The following is a 21,065-nucleotide window of genomic DNA, read 5'->3' on the forward strand; positions in this document are numbered from 1 at the left end:
ACATCCTTGCTCTGCTCCCTGCCCTGTCCTGCCCTTTTCCTCCCCTTCTCCTCTGAGCCCTCCACTAAGACATCAATGACAAAAAATCACTGCCTAGAGCTCTGCTAATAGGGAGCCTGACCTGAGCACTATTTCACAAGGCTGCTCTTGGGATCTGCTGAGATACTGCAGGAGAGCCTCACAGTGTGAGCCATCATCCTCACCATCATCATCACCATCATCATCATCACCATCATCATCCTCACCATCCTCACCATCCCCATCACCCTAACCATCATCATCCTCACCATTGTCATCACCATCGTCATCACCATCACCACCATCCTCACCATCATCACCATCATCCTCACCATGCTCACCATCATCATCATCCTCACCATCATCACCATCCTCACCATCATCACCATCATCATCATCCTCACCATCATCATGCTCACCATCATCATCATCCTCACCATCATCACCATCCTCACCATCATCACCATCATCATCATCATCCTCACCATCATCATCTCCATCATCCTCACCATCCTCACCATCATCATCATCCTCACCATCATCATCACAATCATCGACATCCTCACCATCATCATCACCATCATCTTCACCATCATCCTCATGATCATCATCACCATCACCAACATCATCATCATATCATCATCCTAAATGGCCTGGAAGAATTATTTGGGCTGCTTCAAAACTGCTCCCAGGCACTACTCCCAGGATTCCATCAAGTAGAGCAGAAGCAACAAGGTAGGTGGGGAGGAGAAATGGCTGGGCCTGATGGAAAGCTGGAGGGACCCCGATGGGAGCAGACAGGCCTGGTGTACTGACACAGATACTCACTGAGGTAGGAAGGGAATTGGAGGTTCACTAAGCGCTTACCTGTCTTCCCACATTGTCTTAATTTGGGTTTCCCCAGAAGCAGACCCTGGGAGAGGGATCTGAGTGTAAACAGTTGACTGGGCAATGATGTCAGGAAACATGATGGGTGGGGTGGGAAAGAAAGGCAGGAAGGGAGGGCAGTCAGCAAGGGCTATTACCAAAGGGTCGCTACTGTGGGCATCTGGAGTTCAGTCCTGGTGAGGATCTCTGCGTGCCAGTGCAGAACAAAAGCCTCAGAGTTGGTCTACAAAGGCGAGAGGGAGCTAGGGTGTTTATATACCAACTCCCAACAGTTCCAGCTGAGAGTGCTCCCTGCTCCCAGTGACAGGAATTCCCCAATACCCTGCCTATAGGCAGAGCAGCCTGCAGCTGCTTGGAGAAGTCCTCAGGCAAAGCTGCAGACACAGCAGTGGAAGGAGGCCAGAGCTCCTGGAGAGGAAAGTCCTGGGGCCCCAGGGATCTTCACTAGATCACCCACATCATTGCTGGGAAGGAGAGCCTGCACTTACACTTCAAAGCAGCTCAGGGAGGTCAGGCCACTAGATCACCCACACCACTGCCAGGAAGGAGAGCCTGCACTTACACTTTAAAGCAGCTCAGGGAGTCAGACCACTAGATCACCCACACCACTGCCAGGTAGGAGAGCCTGCACTTACACTTCAAAGCAGCTCAGGGAGGTCAGGCCACTAGATCACCCACACCACTGCCAGGAAGGAGAGCCTGCACTTACATTTTAAAGCAGCTCAGGGAGGTCAGGCCACTCACCCATGGTCAAACAGCTGCAGGATCTGATCTTTCAATTATGCCAGTGCCCCCCAAAGTCAGGCCTGTGAGGAACTGCTGGAGGCTGGGGGAGTCTGAGCACTGCAGAAAAGGAAGCTCCTGAATAATGTGCTCCTGCCATTAACCGGCTCAGAGGCGAGAGCGAAAAACAAGACTTTTTAATGTATTTTCTGAGTGGAAATAGTTGATGGACTGCAGTTTAATGAAAACAGATCTATATAAAATCACTTTGTAAATTATACTGTACAACGTAGATACTAGTTCCCAACACCACAGCCTTCAAAACACACCCACTACTGCCCACTCTTCAAAGCTCGGCTAGAGTTCATTAAGCCCTATCCAGCGACCAATTCATCCCTATTTGGTTCAAGGGAAAATGCACAAAGGTAGGCCACTCTCACGGTCTCCATTTTCAGCCACAGTGCCCTGGGCTTACCTGACCGAACCCAAACTGGGTTTTCTAGAGGAAAGGCCTCAAGGGGTCATGGTTACCTTCTTGTGCCTGTCCTTTGCCGCGCTGATATCATCTTGCAGAAACTGGGCTTCCAGCTGAAGGCGCAGGTTATGCAGCAAGGCTTCATCAGCTTCCTGCAATGAGAGCCACACATCCCTGGCCACAGGCACCATGAAGCACGGGGTAAAGCTGGTGAGCATATGAGCACACAGACCACCTGGGGGCTTAGTGAAATGCAGACTCTGCTTCAGTAGGTCTGGGATGGGTCCAAGATTATGCATTTTATCAAGGCAATGGCTTAGCCCATTGGACCTGTTCTAGAATAGCAATTCTCAGCAGAGGGTGATTTTGCCCCCAAGGGGACATTTGGCAGTGTCTGGACACATTTTTAAACATCACCACCTGAGTGGTGGGGTCCTTCCACTGGCAACTTCTGGGTAAAGGCCAGGGACGCTGCTAAATACCCTACAATACACAGGACAGCAGCCCCCCACAACCCTGCACATGAGGAATCCTCCTGCCTAAAGTGTCAATAAGGCCAGGGGTAAGTAACCTTGAACTAGAAAGATCAGAGTGCCAGGGTGCATTTGCATACCAAATAACCTTAATATTTAAGTAACCTCTATATTTGTTCTATAGCTTATCATCAGTGAGTTGGGTTTCTAAGACTGAAAGAAAGAAAATCCTTTTCCCTTAAATCCTGAAATCTGTATTCTAATAGTTTTTTCCCAAGGACTGTTAACATTTCCCTTGAGAGGATGCATCTTTAATACAAACATGTGTTTTTTAGAATGACTGTTTTGTGAATAGCATTTGTTTGTTCCTCTAAGGATGGAAATTACATTTATCACAAAAGGCTGGATTTTCTCAGGAAACTTTCTGATAATTCACTGGTTCTTACCTCATTGATCTTGCTTGAATACACCAAATAGGTATGAAAGAATTGTTCATGCTCTTAACAAGATTGTGCTATGATGTCCAGAAGTGACTCATATACTTCAGTACCTTCACTGTGAGCATTACGTGGGTTCATCAGGATTCCCCATTCTCCCAAGATACCTCTGCCATGCACACCTGCCAACACCTGAGGCCTTGGGAAGCGGATTTTTACTGACTCATTAGTGACTTGCTAATAAACATAATGAATATTAGCAATGGGCTCTCATTAATCAAGGGGGACATGTAGTTTGGCTAAAACATGTGAGAGACACTCCCCACACTCGGATAAACAGAGTACGACAGTCACGATATGTGGACTGGCCATGAGATGTAGACGCTCCCCACCCTGTGCTACTAGGGTTTCGGTTCTTGCAAGGCCTTGAGACTGTACTCTTAAAAAAGGCACTTGGGGCCGGGCGCGGTGGCTCACGCCTGTAATCCCAGCACTTTGGGAGGCGGATCATGAGGTCAAGAGATTGAGACCATCCTGGCCAACATGGTGAAACCCCGTCTCTACTAAAAATACAAAAAATAGCCAGGCGTGGTGGCGTGTGCCTGTGGTCCCAGCTACTAGGGAGGCTAAGGCGGAAGAATTGCTTGAATCCAGGAGGTGGAGGTTGCAGTGAGCCAAGATTGTGCCACTGCACTCCAGCCTGGCTACAGAGCAAGACGAAAGAAAGAAAGAAAGAAAGAGAGAGAGAGAGAGAGAGAGAGAGAGAGAGAGAGAGAGAGAGAGAGAGAGAGAGAGAGAGAGAGAAGGGAGGGAGGGAGGGAGGGAGGGAGGGAAGAAAGGCACTTGGGGCTAGGTGCAGTGGCTCACGCCTGTAATCCCAGCACTTTGGGAGGCAGAGGTGGGTAGATCACCTGAAGTCGGGAGACCAGCCTGACCAACATGGAGAAACCCCGTCTCTACTAAAAATACAAAATTAGCTGGGTGTGGTGGCACATGCCTGTAATCCCAGCTACTCAGGAGGCTAAGACAGAAGAATCACTTGAAACTAGGAGGTGAAAGTTGCAGTGAGCCAAGAATGCGCTACTGCACTCCAGCCTGGATGACAAGAGTAAAACTCTGTCATACACACACACACACACACACACACACACACACACACAAAGGCACTTGGTTGCTTAACTGCTCTTGTGAAAGACCACTGCTGTAGCAAGATTTCTAATTGTCTGATGCTGCAGTAAAGATCCTGAAATTCTGACTCTATTGTAGCCTCTGCCTTGAATGAGCTTTCCATGAAAGGTGATCTCTTAGCACCTCCGACACCAGAGTTGAGACTTCAAGGAGCCTACAGAGCAGGTTGTATGGGCCTGTATCACAATAAATGTTAATATTTAACAAATCTCTCTCTGTGAATTTGTTCTGAAGCATTAGCAAGATTGTAGAGAGTGGCCAACCCTCATCCAACTCAAACTGCTGAAGCTCTTTGATCTACCCAGGAGAACAGATGATTTTATCTTACAGAACTTATGAGCTGTGCTAGATCAAATTAGTCAGTCTGCAACCCCTAGGAATGTAACTTAAAACATTTCCTTCTGCGCTTCCTCCTGCCTCAGCCTCCCACGTATCTTGGACTACAGGCACGCACCACCACACTTAGTTAATGATTACAGGCGTGAGCCTCCATGCCTGGCCATTTGTATTTTTAGTAGAGACAGGGTTTCACCATGTTGGCCAAGCTGGTTTTGAACATCTGACCTCAGGTAATCCACCCACTTTGGCCTCCCAAAGTGCTGGGATTACAGATGTGAGCCACCATGCCTGGCCAATTTTAAACTTTCTGGAAGTAGCCTTAGTAAATAAAATAAAAAGAAACAGGTGAAATTAATTTTAATAATATATTTTATTGTGCCCAGTATACCCAAAATATTGTGTTGTCATGTAATCAATAAATTAATAGTGGTATCTCTTCCATTCTTGTTTTCAGATGAGGTCTTTGAAACTGCTGTGTATTGTACACTCATAACACATCTCAATTCGAACTCCCCACATTGCAGGTGCTCCACAGTCATGTGTGGCTGGTGGCCGCCATGCTGCATGGCACTGCTCTATGGGAGCAATTTTCAGCAATGGGAGATCTTGCTCCTCCTCAGTGCTCCTCCAGGTTTCTGTTCCAGGGTGCATTCCCAGGTAAGGAAACCTCGACAGAAGGGGGAAGGACACCAGTGTCCAAAGGTGTTCCTCACCCTGGCCCCTGGACTCTCCTACCTGCTCCCTCCAAGTCTCCTCCTGATTCCTGGCCCTGGCACTGGGCCCCTGCTGCCACCAGCACCGCTGTCCACTGAGAGAAGCAAGAGCTCATGGGAAATCCGCTCCCTTCAATAAATCTACATATGGTCTGAAGTTTTTAAAGTTTTTTTGTTTTAAATCAGAAATAAAAGAATGTACCAAATTACAAAAAGGGACACATTTTTCCAGATCCAGGACACTGAACTGTTCAAACTACAAGAATATGAACTCTAACTATGGGACTTAGCTTCTGAGTTCATTCATGTGTTTAATTAATTAGCCATTGACCTTTAACAAGCTCTGCCTTCAGGGGGTTACCATTCTGGGCCCTTAATGATGGGTCCTCACATCCTGTGACCCAGGGATAGTGAGGAAGGGTCCAATGAAAACTCAGCTGCAGGGTTGCTTTTTCCAAAAGGCATGTGCTGCTCAGCCTGGGGACATCAGGCCCAGACTGATGCACTACTGCAAATCCGGGTGTTCCTACCCCAGGGGAAGTGAGCCCCCTTGGAGATCCTGGTGCCTGGCCTTCTGAATTACCCAGAAGTATTTCACAAGCCTGGTGAAGCCCTTTCATTAGAGAAATGGTGGAAAAGGAAGCCTGAATCTTTCCAGCAACAGAAAAGGGTGGAGGAACCACAAAGACCCTAGGTAATTTGTAAAATACAAAAAACCAGCCAGACCTCAGGAAAAACGGAAACCAGGGCAGTCCCAGGGATCTACGTAGCAGGAGACTCTTTGTCCTCAGAGTGACCCAGCTCTGAATCAGTTCATCCTGCATCCCTCCACCAGGAGAGCTGTGATTGGCCAATACCGGCCACTTGACCACCATCTTGCCTGACAGCTGGACCACATGATGGGAAGGAAACTCACAGTGTTGGGGATGCATCCCTATTCCCTTCAGAGGCAGTGGTTCCCCGTGGAGTGATTCTCAGCCCCGGGGACAGGACCACACCCTCAGAGAGGCCTGGCTAAATCTGGGCCTGAGGTGCAGAGGTATTGGGTGGATGTTCTGTCTTCCCTCCACCCCTTTTAAGACTGCTAAGGTTCTGACCTTTCAAAAGGGGAAAAATAAAAAATAAAATAAAATAAAAAGACTGCTGAAGATGGGGTGGGACACAGAATTCTCAATCGTTCTTACCAAAATGCATCCACGATTGAGCCACGAAGCTGAAGGACAGGAAATAGGGCTTCAAAAACCCTTTGTGTGGTTATTTATAAGAAATCAAACATTCCAAATTTTAGAAATAGAGGGGACCCTAGGGGTCACTAACTTTTGTTAGTCCACTGGTCCTCTAACATGTGCCGTCCTTTGAACAAAGCAGTCCATGGAAGCCAGTACATTGAAGCAAAGCCAAGAGGCCACCATGCCCAGCTGCCCTCTTCCCTCAGAGACCCTTCAAGCAACTCCATGCAATGTAAGGGCTCTGCCAAATGCACCTTGAGGTCCAGAGCCTCCCTCCAGAGATGCAGGGCTGAGGCCAGACTGATGCAGTACGTCACTGAGCTCTTGAATGGAAGTTAGTGGAAGACAACAGGGCTGGACGCTGCCATGGGCTTCTCTCTACTAGCCAAGAGCTGAGTGCTGAGCCCTGACTCAATCCTTCCAGGCGCCTGTCATTCTTCCCCACCTCCCTCTTAGATCATGCCAAAACCACCAGCACTGGGTCCCATCAGTTAAATCTTTAAAACTGCTCATAGTGATAGTAAAAGGTCAGTATTTTTTCTTAATATAGGGATTAAGCAGATTTTTTTGCAAGCACACTGTCCTGCTTTGAAGATAATCACCTGATAAGCTGACCCCAAAACCCCCAAAGGTGAATAGGGGCCACTGGAATGTACAGCTGCTGATATATTGAGGAAAATTTGTTTTGGAAGTGTTTTCTTTTGTTTGCACCAGAACTCAGAAATGTGTAGACGCTGTGTTTTTATTAGGCTGTGGATGTTGTCAGCTGAATTTTCAAAAGCTTCACCAGCAGAATCATCTAGATTTTTCTGAATTGAGATTATGGGTCAATAGTCTAATTTTGCAAAACATTCCAGCCCTGATATTGTCTATGTCCTAAATCTAGACCAGTCGTTCTCAAAGTGTGGTCCCTGGATCACAACACCTGGGAACGGATCCAAAATGCAAATACTCCAGCAGGTGCCAGACCTACTGGCTTCGGATTTCTAGGGCTGGGGCCCAGGAGTCTGGGTTTTAACGTGGCTCCACCTCACCCCAGGTAACACTGATGCACACTGAAGTTTTAGAACCACTAATGTAGACTATTTACAGCCATGTGTTTAGAAAGGAGCTGGAAAAATAAGTAGAATTTGGAGCATTATAGAAAAATCAGTCCTTTTAACTCAAATGGCTGAGATTAAAAAGGGGGAAAAAAACAGCCTTGCTGACCTATTCACAGGGATCCCAGAACTCCAGCAAAAACCCAACTGCTACAGAATGGGTATTAAAGGTCATTAAGATTTCTAGTTATCTGGTATTCAGGTTGTTCTTCCAGGTGCTAATGCTGGCCTGAAGGAGGGCACTGGGCAAGTTCTACATCTCACCACCCTCTCTCTTGCCTCTGCCTTAGTTTCCCCAACTCTGCTCTCTCTCCCTTTGCATTCATCCTGACTCTTCCTCTGCTCCCCTTGCCTCTCCACCCCCAGCCTCCTCCTCTTCCTTCCCAGTTTTCTCTCCTCCTCTTCTCTGGAAGTTCATTTCTGGGCTCAGAGGAATTCTTGGGCATACGAAGGCATAGCCCTGAAGATAGGGCTTCATGCCCGCACTCCCCTACACTCCCTGGCATCTTGCTGCTTTCCACAGGCACGTTTAAGAGACAAATGAATTACATGAAAAAGCACACGTCAGCCTTTAAATATTTTTTAACTTGTTTTTAAGCAAAAGCATTTGACTAGAAGTCACATCATTTTAAAATTCTGGGGATTTTTAAAGAAGAAAGGAGAGGGAGATTTTAAAGTCTGCTGCTGACAGTTTCCTAGATAAGCAAATCAGGCATCATAGCAGACCAGTAACCTCATATGTCTATATTTGGTGACTGTGAGTTCTAGCAAACCTGAATGTTTTAAAGTCGTCTGCAATTCCTACTACATCAAAAGGCTGAGAAGTTGAATAACTTTGGCCATAGGTTGTGGGTAACGTGTTTAGGAGTTTATTTCACTTCCAAGTGTAATCTGGCTGATAAAACTACAGGAGCTCTTTCTGGAGGCTTGATTACACAGGCAGCATGAAGAGATGCACGGTGGTTTTGTGAAAGCAGGGGCCATCCGTCCTTTCACATACACTGCGACATCTTCCAAGTAGGATGCAAAGACTGGGTCAGTGATGTGCCATGGCGGCACCCAGGGATGCATTCCTTGCACAAGTGAGGCCAACAGAAATGGGCGCTGAGACTGAGTGGAGAGCTAAGACCAGTTTATCTGATGTAAGAAAACAGCCAAAGATCCGGAGGCCAAAATCACTCACACGACCAGCTGACACAATGTAAATTTCAGTGTCTTTCATGTCATCTGATGATCTCAGCAGACACAGAACAAAAGGGTCCACTGTTCTCCTGGCCCTGCCCTTGAGGGACTATCTGGGTTCTCCAGAAGTGGACCCCAAGGCAAAGACTGGGTACCTGTTGCTTATTTGGGAGGCTATCCCAGGAAGCACAGGTAGGGGAGGGCAGTGAGCCAGGGAAGGGAACAAAATCAGTGAAGGAGTGTGATGAGCAGGTTGCCATGGTAGACAGCTCAGTCCTGCTGGGGACCGTCTAAGGGACGATGCGGAACACGGCTCTGAACAATTGCTATGAGGGGTGGGGAACTTATCCACCTACCCCTGTCCACAGCAACTGAGGGTTGTTCCTGGGGTGTCAATGCCCAGTGTTTCTGGACTGTCCTTATGTGGGCCATGCTTGTTCCCAGAGCCCGAGAGATGCAGGCAATTATCATCGTGTTCAGCATGTCTGAGTGACCATCGGGGTGGCCCAGGGCATGTGGACAGGACACCAACATCAAGGTCCATGGGGCCAGCTATAGCTGAGAAGTCTCTGGCTTTGTGTCTGGCCTCCAAGTGATTCCCTGACTATTCTTCAGAGGTAGAGAATGAACCACAAACACAAAAGACCCCAACTCCTGTCTACCCTTACCACGGCTGAGCTGCGAGGCTCTGAAGTCATTTAACCTCACCAAGGGTGAATGTCCTCACTGGCCCAGAGAAGGATTTGGACTAGGTCATTTCTGAGGATAAAACCTGCCCCACCAAAAACCACAGGCTGTTCTGAGGCCGCCACAGGCTCACACAAGGCCCTCCGCGGCTCCCCGCATCTGCCTGCTGTGTTCGTGATTTCTACTACTGGCCAAGAACCACCTACATCTTATTCACTCTGTCTTTTTCTTTAAATGTACTCATTTTTACCTAGATTTACTTGGAAAGGAACATTTTATGTCACCCACTGTAAACAACAGGTAGCCATAAAAAATTCACAACAATTAAATAGCACTCCTCCATGCACTTTCTAAAGTCACCTCCCATTTCACCAGGGTTCTGCACCCACACTGTGGAGAAAATCAAGCTCCTGTCTGTCGCATCAAGTGCTCTGTAATAACGACAGTGACCAGGGATTGAGCACCACCAGGTGACAGGCAAGTCATACACATTATTACATCATTTAGTTCTCACCAGTCAGGTTGACTTTCACTCCTGTGGTGGGTGAGGAATATTGTGGTTCCATTTCACAGGGGAAGAAGCCAAGGCTCAGAGGGACGAGGCAATTGGCCTACAGTCTCACAGATGCTCAGCAGTAGCTGGGGTTCCTCGTCCCAAACTACACTCCTCTTTGGGGCTGTGCAGCTCACTGTGAGCTGTACTGTCTTACCTGGACCTAGGAGCCAGTCATGCCAATTCCCTGTGCTGGCCACGCCCATGTCCCTGGTAGCATCTTCCCCCAGAACCTTCATCATATTCTTATGGGGCTGATACTTCAAATGTCCGCATTCTATGTCACGATATCTATGAAGGTGGACTATGTGATGCCTTTTCCTTATTTCTCGTTATGTTGCCTTATTTTTTCTATTGAGAATATGTATTGCTTTTGTAAAAAGAGGAAAACAAGAGAAAGTTTAAGCTTGTTTTTTTGAATTCACTGTTATTTTCCATCACGGGTAAAAGAGAAACCCCAATCTTTCTCCCCTTTCTTTGAAGAGTACCTAGGATGACACTGCGTGAGTGACAAATGAAGAGAAAGCCCCTCATGCAGGGATGACAGATGCTCACAAAGTACCATGTGGAAGTGTTGGGGACAGGGTCTGGGAGGGCCTGAGTGACTGGCAGCCCGAGGTTGCCACCCAACACAAGAATGGGGACAAGCTACAGGTGCCAGTAGAATAGCAAGGTGATGTCGGATATTAACAAGGCCCAACTCCCAGCTCAGATGTCCGACAGGCTGGAGGCTGTCGTTCTCCACCCACTATTGAGTCTGTGTCTTCGGATCCTTACTGAAGCGCATTCTTACTGCCATCTCTCTGTTTTACCTAGGCTGCCCATGTGTCCCACTAGCTGGCTTGAGACAGTCCCAGTCTGCATTGACTGACCTGTGTAATTATGGGCAGCACCCTCTTTTGCACACTGTCCTGGTTTGAACACACAATGCGTGCTCACACGCAGATAACACAGACAGTTAACACAGACAAAGCAAAACTGGGTTTCCCCAGATTCTACTTCTGATTTTCCCCTCAATCAGCAGAGTAATCCTAGACAGCAAAGGCCGGACAAAGCAAAGGGATGGCAGACATCCGGCACTAACCCTGACTGTCCAAAGTAGCTGCCTGGAGTTCCACGTGGCAAAGAAGCCTAAAGCATACCTAGGCATGACAGGGAAGAGTCTGTGGCTTTGTCAGCAATTTTGATGAGTTGTAGGCATGGAAGGGGCAGGGAAGGGCAGACATGTGACCTAATTAAGCAGCCCTTCCACGAAATAGTCTCCATGGGTCATTCCACTCTGACATTCGAGCTCAGAAATGATCAGAAAAGGGCCAGGCTTAAAGTTATCTGCCATCCCTGGTTCTGACCCACCCTGGTGGTCCAGAATCATTCTGCTTTTTGGTGGTGAGATTCTCCTGGCAAAAGCAGAAAACGCAATCAGTTAGTTAGAATGATGATGGAGAATCCCAAGAAGGAAATTACCCCTGTTCTGCAAAGAACAACTCCACACAACCCTGCAGGAAGGTCAAGTGGCTATGAACCCTGGCACCTCCCCTGGGGCTGTTGGTCATGTATAAATGGGAGTTCTAAAAAAAGTTGAAATTTCTTCCTCTGTTCTCTTGAGACTTCTCCTGTGGAGCAGCAATCTCGAAACTCTTAGCCAACAGGACAGAGATATCACCGTGTCCAAATAACCACTTCCCAATGCAAGATCATTCCTAAATTTGGTGTTGGGGATCAGTACCTCTGACAGGTAAAATAGCAGCTTGTCATTGTGATGCTGGCAGCTTTTGCCAGCCTAGCATAGCCAACAAGCTTCATAAGTCTGTGTTTCCCTCATGCGAGGGGGGTGTGTGTTTAGGTGTGTGAGTTCACTCACAAAGACTCAGTTGAAATTAAGAAGTCAGGAAAGAGCAACTGCAAAAGAAGTAGTGACCGCTAAAGCAACACAGAGAAGAAGCATGTGAAACATGCCTTTCCGCCATTCGGTTCAACCCTGCGATTAAGCTACAAAACCCAGTGATGCATCCACTCACCTTGTTCAGCCGCTCAAGCATTTCTTTTAGCAGCAGTTGACACTCACACTCATTTTCATACCTGCAAATTGGACACATAAGTGAGAGTTGGGTGGTTACCACGCCTTGGTAGGTATGGATCACATAATCAGCATTAAATTCAACCTGGGTACGATGCCCTCTTCTCTAAAGAGAGGGTATTAATTTTAAAGTAGTAGCTATGGAATGCTGCATTTTCTAGCTGACTGCCTCCCAATGCTTTTCACATTTTGGTGTGTGCAGAAAGTGGTAACTTTGCACACTGCATGGGGTAACCAGGGGCAGTCAGTGGAATAGGAGTCTCCCAGCCTGAAGGCCCAAACAGCCCCTACAGCCTTATTCCCAGACACCCCGAGGATAAGGGAATTATATTCTGGCCTATCTCTAACCCAAGTGCAGCAGTGGCAGAAATAGGAGACTGCCCTGTACAATCTACACCACCGTTAACCTGACCGTACTTGGATTTCCTATACCATTTTATTTGCTGACACACATAACATGTCTATTTTTCTGGATTACGGCATTTAATCCTTACAACACCCTAGAAGAAAGCAGTCGTTGTTAGTGCTGCGTTAAAGATGAGGAAATTCTGGCAGATGCTCCCAGCACTTCCCCCTCCTCCCAGAAGCATATTCCCACACAGCGACGGCCTCCTCTGGGCAGGTGGGTGGGGCAGGCTGGACATGCCAGGGAGTCAGGCCCCTGGGAGCAGCCCCCAAACTCTGAAGGAGGCAAGTTGGCACATAAGTACCCCAGCTCCTTCTCTGCTCAGCTGGGATTACTGAGGCAGCTTCTATTCCCAGCAGGTGGAGCTCCAGTTGCCCGTGATGGGAACTTGCTTGCTAATGCACTCAGCACTGGCTGTCTTCCCCTCCTGTCTCATCTCTTCACTCCCGTACTGATGCTCCCTGAGATCATGTTCCAAAGAAGCTGCTTGCCCTCAACTCCCTGTCTTAGGCTTGGATTCTGGTGGACTCCAAACTAAGAGAAGGGTGGAGTCAGGACAGAAACTTGAGTTAGACACCAAAAACTGCTTTGATAACCACACTATATTGTCTGAATAGAGCAACAAACTCCCCCAATTTAAACATTTACAAGATTAAGAAAGCAACAGATACTAGGATCAGGTGTATTTTTTTTTTTCTTCTAGTTGATTTCTTTCTGGACTTCTAGAAAATGATGGGGATTGGAAAAGCAGAGACTTCAAAAATCATTTTGGTTGGAATGAAGGTTTCCCTCTAGGGGAATTTTAACCCTGAAGAGAGAAGATTCCTTCCTAAATGACCCCTCCCCTTGTTCCCTGTAAGGTAATCCCCAAACACCCATTCTCATCTTCTTCAGTAGTTAGAGCCCTTGATGTTTGGCAAGTGCAAGATTGCCTAGAAGAGAGACTACATTTTCCAGCATTCCTTGCAGCCAGGTGTGGCCATGTGACTAAGTCCTGACCAATGGGATGGAAGCATAAGTCTCCGTGGCAGCATTCAGGTACCTTTAGTAAGCAGTGGTGTCTGTGTGCTCTTTGCTTCTGATTTTCCAACCCTCCCTCCATCCTGCAGCCGGAAACATGGATGCTGCCTTCCTGAAGGCCACACAGAACCTTCTGTGTCCCAAATACTGTAGAGCATCATCTAAATTGCTTATCCGTTCCTTACACAAGCGAGAAACATTTTAGATAAGCCAATATCACTTTTTCTGTTTTTTTTCGGGGTGGGGGGGGTGGCAAAATATGCATAACATAAAATTTACCATCTTAACCATTTTAAGTATACAGTTTGTGATAGTAAATACATTTATAATCTTGTGAAATCACCACCAACATCCATCTCTGTAACTCCTCACCTTGCAAAGCTGAAACTCCATACCCATTAAATACTAACTCCCCATTCTCTCCCTCCTCGGCCCTGGTAACCACCATTGTACTTTCTGTATGAGTTTGACAAGTCCAACTACCTTATGTAAGTGGAATCATACAATATTTTTCTTTTTGTAACTGGCTTATTTCACTTAGCATAATGCCTTCAAGTTTCAACCATATTGTAGCATATGTCAGAATTTCCTTCCTTTTTAAGCGTGTACAATATTCCATGTATATGCCACATTTTGTTTATTACTTTGTCAGTGGACACTTGAGTTGCTTCTACATTTTAGCTATTGTGGACAATGCTGTTATGCACATGGGTGTACAAGTATCTCTTCAAGACCCTCTTTCAGTTATTTTGGGTATATGCGCAGAAATGGAATTGTTACATCATATGGTAATTCTATTTTTTAATTTTTTGAGGAACTGCCTTACTGTTTTCCATAATAGCTGTACCATTTTATAGTCCCATCAACAATCCAGAATTTCTCCATATCCCAACAAACACTTATTTTCTGTTTGTTTTCTTTTTTATAGTTGTCATCCTAATTGGTCTGAAGCAGGCCAATGTCAGTTTGGAGTTTATGTCATTTATAGTTGAAATCAACCCTAATTAACACCAAACCCAACCCACAAAGCATAGTTTTCTGTGCCCTTGCATGCCTATGCCATGGGTTCAAGTCAAGTATTCTGCAACCATGAAAAGTGCTAGAAAACCACACCACTGTGTTCTCAGAACGAAAAGTCCTGAACTCAAGGAAGAACAATCATGAAGATGTGCAGTGTGCATACATTCCCAGATCTAAAACCATCTGCGAAGCCGAGTTCCATCTAGGAAACTAAACATCTTTGCACAAGTTTTACATTTCACATCAGAATGTTACATTTAGTAGTTTATTTTGTGTGTTGCCCTAACAGAGCCAGAAATTATTTTTAAATATATAATTAGCTTTGAGAATAAAACTGTTCATAAAATGTAATTTTCTTATTGCTGTTTCGTACTGGAAACATCTAAGAGTTTCCACAGCTTAAAAACATGTTTGATGATCAACACATTAACCCGATATTGTGGGAAATTTTCATGTGTAAATACAGCCTAGATATTGTATTAAAGAGAAGTGATTTCACTACAAAGAATTCATGATAATGTATGTGTTTATACAAGTATATTCATAAAATGAAAAAACTGGCTTCAATTAACTGATTGTTTCACATAAATTATTTTTAGTTATCAACAATTTGGATAATTGACCCTGTCATTGCATTTTGGTAGTTTTGTTTTTATTTCATTCTTGTTTTATTTAGTGTTTTGTTTAGTCTTTGACCTGTTAAAGACCTGATTTTAAAATTATTCAACTGCCAGGTAGAGACTATGCCTAATGCTGGCATGGAACTAAGGCTGTACATTCTAGCCCCTTTCTGCATATTTTCACCTGGCTTTAGCTAGCCATCAACTCACACTTGGTGTGGATGTGGATGTAGATGTATGCGCCTATGGATGTGGATGAGTGTGATTTCTATAATGAGTTACAGTTCCCACTATCCTCTCAGGTCCTCTCCCAGGCTCAGTTTCCAAATGTCAAAATCCAAATGTCAAAACTTCTCCAAGGGGGCAAAGGGAAGGAATAAATTAACATGAATTTTAAATAAATCACAGAGCCTGAAGGAACTGCTTCATGATGGGCATATAACACAGAGCCAATCAGTAAAAGACCAGGAAAACCCAACGTGGCCTTTCCTTCAACAAGGACTCATGGATGTCATGCTTGGCAGCCGAAGTACAGTAGACTATGGTCTAATGCCAACACAAAGGCCATCCAGGGAATCCTGATGGCCCATCAACTTCCCTGGATGTCTGAACCACAGGGCACTTTCCCCCTTTGCTTTGGAGAGCATGAGCTTCGTCTGAATGAGGTTCTATTTTTGGGCCTTACACTGCAGGAGTCCAAGAATGGATTCTCTCAAGATACAGTGTTCCCTAAAGAGCATAGGCCCAGGGTGAGAAAACCCAGGTTCAAGTTCTGCCACCCACAGGCCCTCTCCCAGGCTCAGTTTCCCCATGAAGTGCTACAACAGGTGGATTTTCAGGTCACTTCTACCAGCTCCAAGTCTGTTACTACAGATCAAAACCCAAAACAAAAGAGCTGACAGGAATCGAATCAATAAATGTGATTTGATAAATGTGTTCAAACACAACATTGACTAATCTACCCAAGATTCAGATTCAGAAACTGGAACTCAAACATAGAGCAGGTTTGGAGAAATTCTCTGGCTACCCTACACCAGGGGTTTCCAAATCTGGCTGGAATGACCAGCGACACTCATTAAAAATATAAGTTTCTGGGCCCCACTTGAGGCCCAGGGTAGGGGTGGTACATCTGTATTTTAAAATTCATTTATGCAATTTTAAATGGATAAGTATCTTACATGGTTAAATATTTGTGTGTGTGTGTGTGTGTGTGTGTGTGCGCGCGCCCGCGTGATAGAGCCTGGCCCTCCAAAGTAGCTGGAACTACAGGCACACACCACCACACCCAGCTAATTTTTGTATTTCTTGAAATAGAGATACGGTTTCACAATGTTGGCCAGACTGATCTTGAACTCCTGACCTCAAGTGATCTGCCTGCCTCAGCCTCCCAAAGTCCTGGGATTATAGGCAGGAGCCACCACACCCGGCCCATGGTTAAATAATTTTTTTAAGATATAAAAAGATACTCTGTTAAAGTCTCCTTTCCACCTCTGTCTCCCAGTTGCCCAGTTCCTACTCACTTATGCCCCTCAGGTAGCCAGTGTCACTGGGGCATGTGCATGTGTGTGTGGGGGGGGGGGGGTCTTTGTGTGTCTACCGAAATTCTTTTTATGCAAGTAAAAAAAACCTCTACTCTTCTCTTTTTTTTTTTTTTTTGAGACGGAGTTTCGCTCTTGTTACCCAGGCTGAAGTGCAATGGCGCCATCTCGTCTCACCACAACCTCCACCTCCTGGGTTCAGGCAATTCTCCTGCCTCAGCCTCCTGAGTAGCTGGGATTACAGGCACGCGCCACCATGCCCAGCTAATTTTTTGTGCTTTTAGTAGAGACAGGGTTTCACCATGTTGACCAGGATGGTCTTGATCTCTGGACCTCCCAAAATGCTGAGATTACAGGTGTGAGCCACCGCACCTGCCAACGTTTAACTTTTAAATTGCAGATCACTTGGGGAGCTTGTTAAAATGCAGATTCTGATTCTGGAGTTCTAGACGGGTGATGGCAATACTGCTGGTCCATGGACTGCACTTTGAGTAGCGAGACTCCAGAGGACATGTATTGAACATAATTCCCAGGTGTCAGCTGCCATGCCATGAAGGTAATTAGACTTAGCATGCTCGGGACCTAAATTCCAGTCCCAGGACAGCAATTCACTAGCTGAGGGAGCTGAGGGGCCTTGCCTCAAATCCTCACATTTTCTGAGCCTAAGTTGCCTCATCTGTAAACCAGGGGCAGTACAGATAAGTCTGTAAGGATTAACATTGATACATCTCAAAAACAAATGTGCTGGCTCAAGCCTGTAATCCCAGCACTTTGGGAGGCCGAGGCGGGTGGATCACGAGGTCAAGAGATCGAGACTATCTTGGTCAACATGGTGAAACCCCGTCTCTACTAAAAGTACAAAAAAATTAGCTGGGCACGGTGGCGCATGCCTGTAATCCCAGCTACTCGGGAGGCTGAGGAGGTGGAGGTTGCGGTGAGCCGAGATCGCGCCATTGCACTCCAGCCTGGGTAACAAGAGCGAAACTCCGTCTCAAAAAAAAAAAAAAAAAAAAACAAATGTGCTGAGCAAAAGAAGCCAGACAACAGAGTACATCCCGTTAGATTCTATGTGGAATTGTAGAACAAGCAAAGTCAATCTACGGTGACAGAAATCAGAACAGGTGCCTCCGGTCTGGGGCAAAGGGGACTGACTGGGAAAGGGGAGGAGGGAACTTTCAGGGGTAGTGGAAGTATCTCGCTTGTTTTCCTGGTAACACGGGTATATACATTTGTCAGAACTCAATGAACTGTGCACTTAAAAGCTGTGCATTTTACAACATGTAAGTTATACCTAAATTTAAAAATATATGAAAAGTAAATGGTGTAACTTCGTGTAAGCTGTGGCGTGCCATCGAAATAGAAGCTAGTGTTAGCTTAAGGAAAAGTGCCATCTGTGTGCAGGGATGAGGTCATTGATCGCCAGGGGACCGGAGACGGCCCTCCACCCCTGCTAACGGGGCAGCGTGCTCCCAGACCCGCGCCGCCGGGGAGGCCCACGCCCTGCCTCGGTTTCCCCCGATGGCCGCCGCTTACTTGCTCCGGAACTCGTCGAGCGCTCGCTGTGCCTCGGTGCCCTGGCGCTCCAGCCGGGCGCGCTCGGCCGCCAGGTCCCGGGCGCGCTGGCGGTTGCTATCGACTTGGCGGGCGAGGGCGTCCTCGGGCCCCGCCAGCTCGCCCAGGCGCTGGAAGGCGTCCAGCTGCCGCCGGAGCCCGGCGTGGCGCTGCTCGAGCGCTCGGGCCCGCTGGACGTGGGCGGCCACGCGCTCGCCGAGCCCCTGCAGCGCCGCCAAGCTGGTCGCCCCAGGCCAGGCCTCGTCGGTCGGGCGCTCGGGCTCCGCCGTGCGCGAAGCCTCGTCGGCGCGCTGGTACTGCTCCTTGCGGCTCTGGAAGACATAGCTGCGCCGGTACATGGCTGCTCTGGCGCGGGCGCGCGGGCGGCGCGGAGCCGGCTCTCCAGGAGGCCCCCGGCGCAGCCCGCAGCCCGATAAATAAATACCGGAGGCCCCCGGCGCGCTGCTGGGACGTTCCAGAGCCGATCAGCAGTTGGGCGCCACGCTGGGCCCGGGCGCGGAAGAAGAAAAGAGCAGCGGCTGGCTTTGTGCGGCGGATTAGCGGCCCATACAGCTCCGGGGTTGGAAGGTTACACTGGGCAATGAGGGTTTTGTTCCCTGATTGTTCGGGCCTGTTGCTTTTGATTGAATGGAGGGTCAGGGGACACGGGAGGCATGACGCTCTTTTGACTGGTTCCACTGGGGACTGTGAAGGAATCCCCAGGCGAGCTCTTTAAACTTGGACTAGCTCAAGAGCCCAAGACTTGTCACTTGTCTCCCCTCTCATTAAAACTCTCAACATAGAACTCTTTAACAATGCTTTTTTTTTTTTTTCTGATTACTTAAGCAATTTCTTTTGTCTTTTTATTTCCAAGTGCCTGGCTATCCATACAGCAATTCTTTTTCATAATCATAACATGACATGTAGGACCGCTCCCTATGCCAGAGGTTCTTAACCACGGATGCAAAATAAAATGTCATGTCTCTGTAAGTAGTAAGGTTTGTCACAAGTAATTTGTTAGTAATACCGGTGCTTGTTTGTGAAGAGCCTACAACTTAGGAGACATTCACGATTATGTTATTATAATTCACCCATGCTCTGATGGAGTTTGACACCCTTTCTTGAATGGAAAAAAACAAATAGAGCCCCATACATGGCACTGCTATAATAGGTGGCTCACGCCTGTAATCCTAGCACTTTGGAAGGCCAAGGCGGGCGGATCACTTGAGGTCAGGGGTTCGAGGCCAGGTTGGCCGACATGATGAAACCTCGTCTCTGCTAAAAATGCAAAAATTAGCCGGGCTTGGTGGCACGTGCCTGTAATCCCAGCTACCCAGGAGGTTAAGGCAGTAGAATCGCGGAACTCGGAACACCGAGGCTGCAGTGAGCCAAGATTGTGCCACTGTATTCCAGCCAGGGCAACAGAGTGAGACTCAATCTCCAAAACAAAACAAAACAAAAAAAGATTCTTTTCTTTTCTTTTTTGACATAAAATGTAATACAAAAAAAGTGTAATAAAAAAATGAGACGGGGTTTTGCTATGTTGCCCAGGCTGGTCTCAATCTCCTGGGCTCAAATGATCTGCCATGAATTGGGCAATCCTCAATTAGAGAATAAAGGATTTTCCCCACTGTGTTTCATTTTAATTTTTATTATGGAACTAACAGTTGGATTTTCAGGACAATCTTTTAGAAAAAGAAAATACGTATATATATATATATAATTAATAGCTAGACTTAGACAAATTTAAAAGTAAATTGTGTGTGTTGAAAGAAATTAATACCACTTGACCTGAATATAAATATTTTGTCATATCTCCAACTTTAAAAATTATCAAAAGGGCTGTTTTCTTAAAAGGATTAGTAGTACCATATAATTACTAACTATATGAATTGCATGTGATTATACTACAAATTAAAGTTATAGTTATCAAAGATAGGGAAAGAAAATTATACAGATCTTTGTGGAGTTTGTTATTACTCCAGATCATTACCTTAAGATAATAGATTCGGTCAGGAATAAAGCTATGTAGGGCCCTAAGCTATGCTGGTGGCGTGGTTATTGTTCTATTTTCTTAAACCATTTAAAATTAGATTCGGCCAGGTGCAGTGGCCCATACCTATAATCCAGAACTCTGGGAGGCCAAAATGACCTCTCGTGAGGTCAGGAGTTCAAGATCAGCCTGAGCAACACAGTGACATCCCATTTCTTTTATTTGTAAAAACAAAAATAAATAAAAGTACATAAAATTTGATTGTATGGTCATATTGAGGAGAACCACATGAATATTTTTGTAGGTGCACATATGCCATGCTGATAGCATGGTAAATTGACTTCAGGCTTCCTCAAGAGCAAGACCAACATATAGCAAGAGTTATAAAATCATTTGTTCGGCCAGGCGTGGTGGCTCATGCCTGTAATTCCAGCACTTTGGGAGGCCGAGGCAGGCGGATCATTTGCAGTTAGGAGTTCGAGACCAACCTGACCAACATGGGGAAACCCCATCTCTACTCTCTACTAAAAATATACAATTAGCCGGGAGTGGTGGTGCATGCCTGTAATCCCCAGCTACTCAGGAGGCTAACACAGGAGAATTGCTTGAACCAGAAAGGTGGAGGCTGTGTTGAGACAAGATCGTGCCATTGTACTGGGCAACAAGAGCGAAACTCCATCCCAAAAAAACAGAAAAAAAAAAAAAGAATAATAAAATCATTTGTTCCCTTTGATACCATGTATCAGTCAGCTATTGCTACAGAACAAACTGCCCCAAAACTAAATGGAATAGATGTATTTATCACTGCACTCCCTGGGGCTGGGAGCTCAGCTGG

General features: G+C 46.4%; 1 protein-coding gene across 2 annotated transcripts in view; it reads right to left on the reverse strand.

Annotated features, from left to right (window-relative positions):
• Window positions 1–18,652, reverse strand: part of BFSP1 (beaded filament structural protein 1) — a 36,923-nt gene extending 18,271 nt beyond the window's left edge. Inside the window, exons 1-3 of one of the 2 annotated variants that reach the window (XM_035298403.3) lie at window positions 18,220–18,652; window positions 12,024–12,084; window positions 2,161–2,256 (exon numbers count right to left, since the gene is read on the reverse strand). In XM_035298403.3, coding sequence (XP_035154294.1) covers window positions 2,161–2,256; window positions 12,024–12,084; window positions 18,220–18,596 — 534 coding nt within the window. In that variant the 5' untranslated portion in view covers window positions 18,597–18,652. Of the gene's footprint in view, window positions 1–2,160; window positions 2,347–12,023; window positions 12,085–18,219 lie in introns of both variants that reach the window. The other variant, XM_078371418.1, reaches the window with a different exon arrangement.
• Between the last annotated feature and the right edge of the window lie 2,413 nt (window positions 18,653–21,065).

Source organism: Callithrix jacchus, chromosome 5 (genome assembly GCF_049354715.1).
Source record: "Callithrix jacchus isolate 240 chromosome 5, calJac240_pri, whole genome shotgun sequence".
Lineage (NCBI taxonomy): Eukaryota > Metazoa > Chordata > Mammalia > Primates > Cebidae > Callithrix > Callithrix jacchus.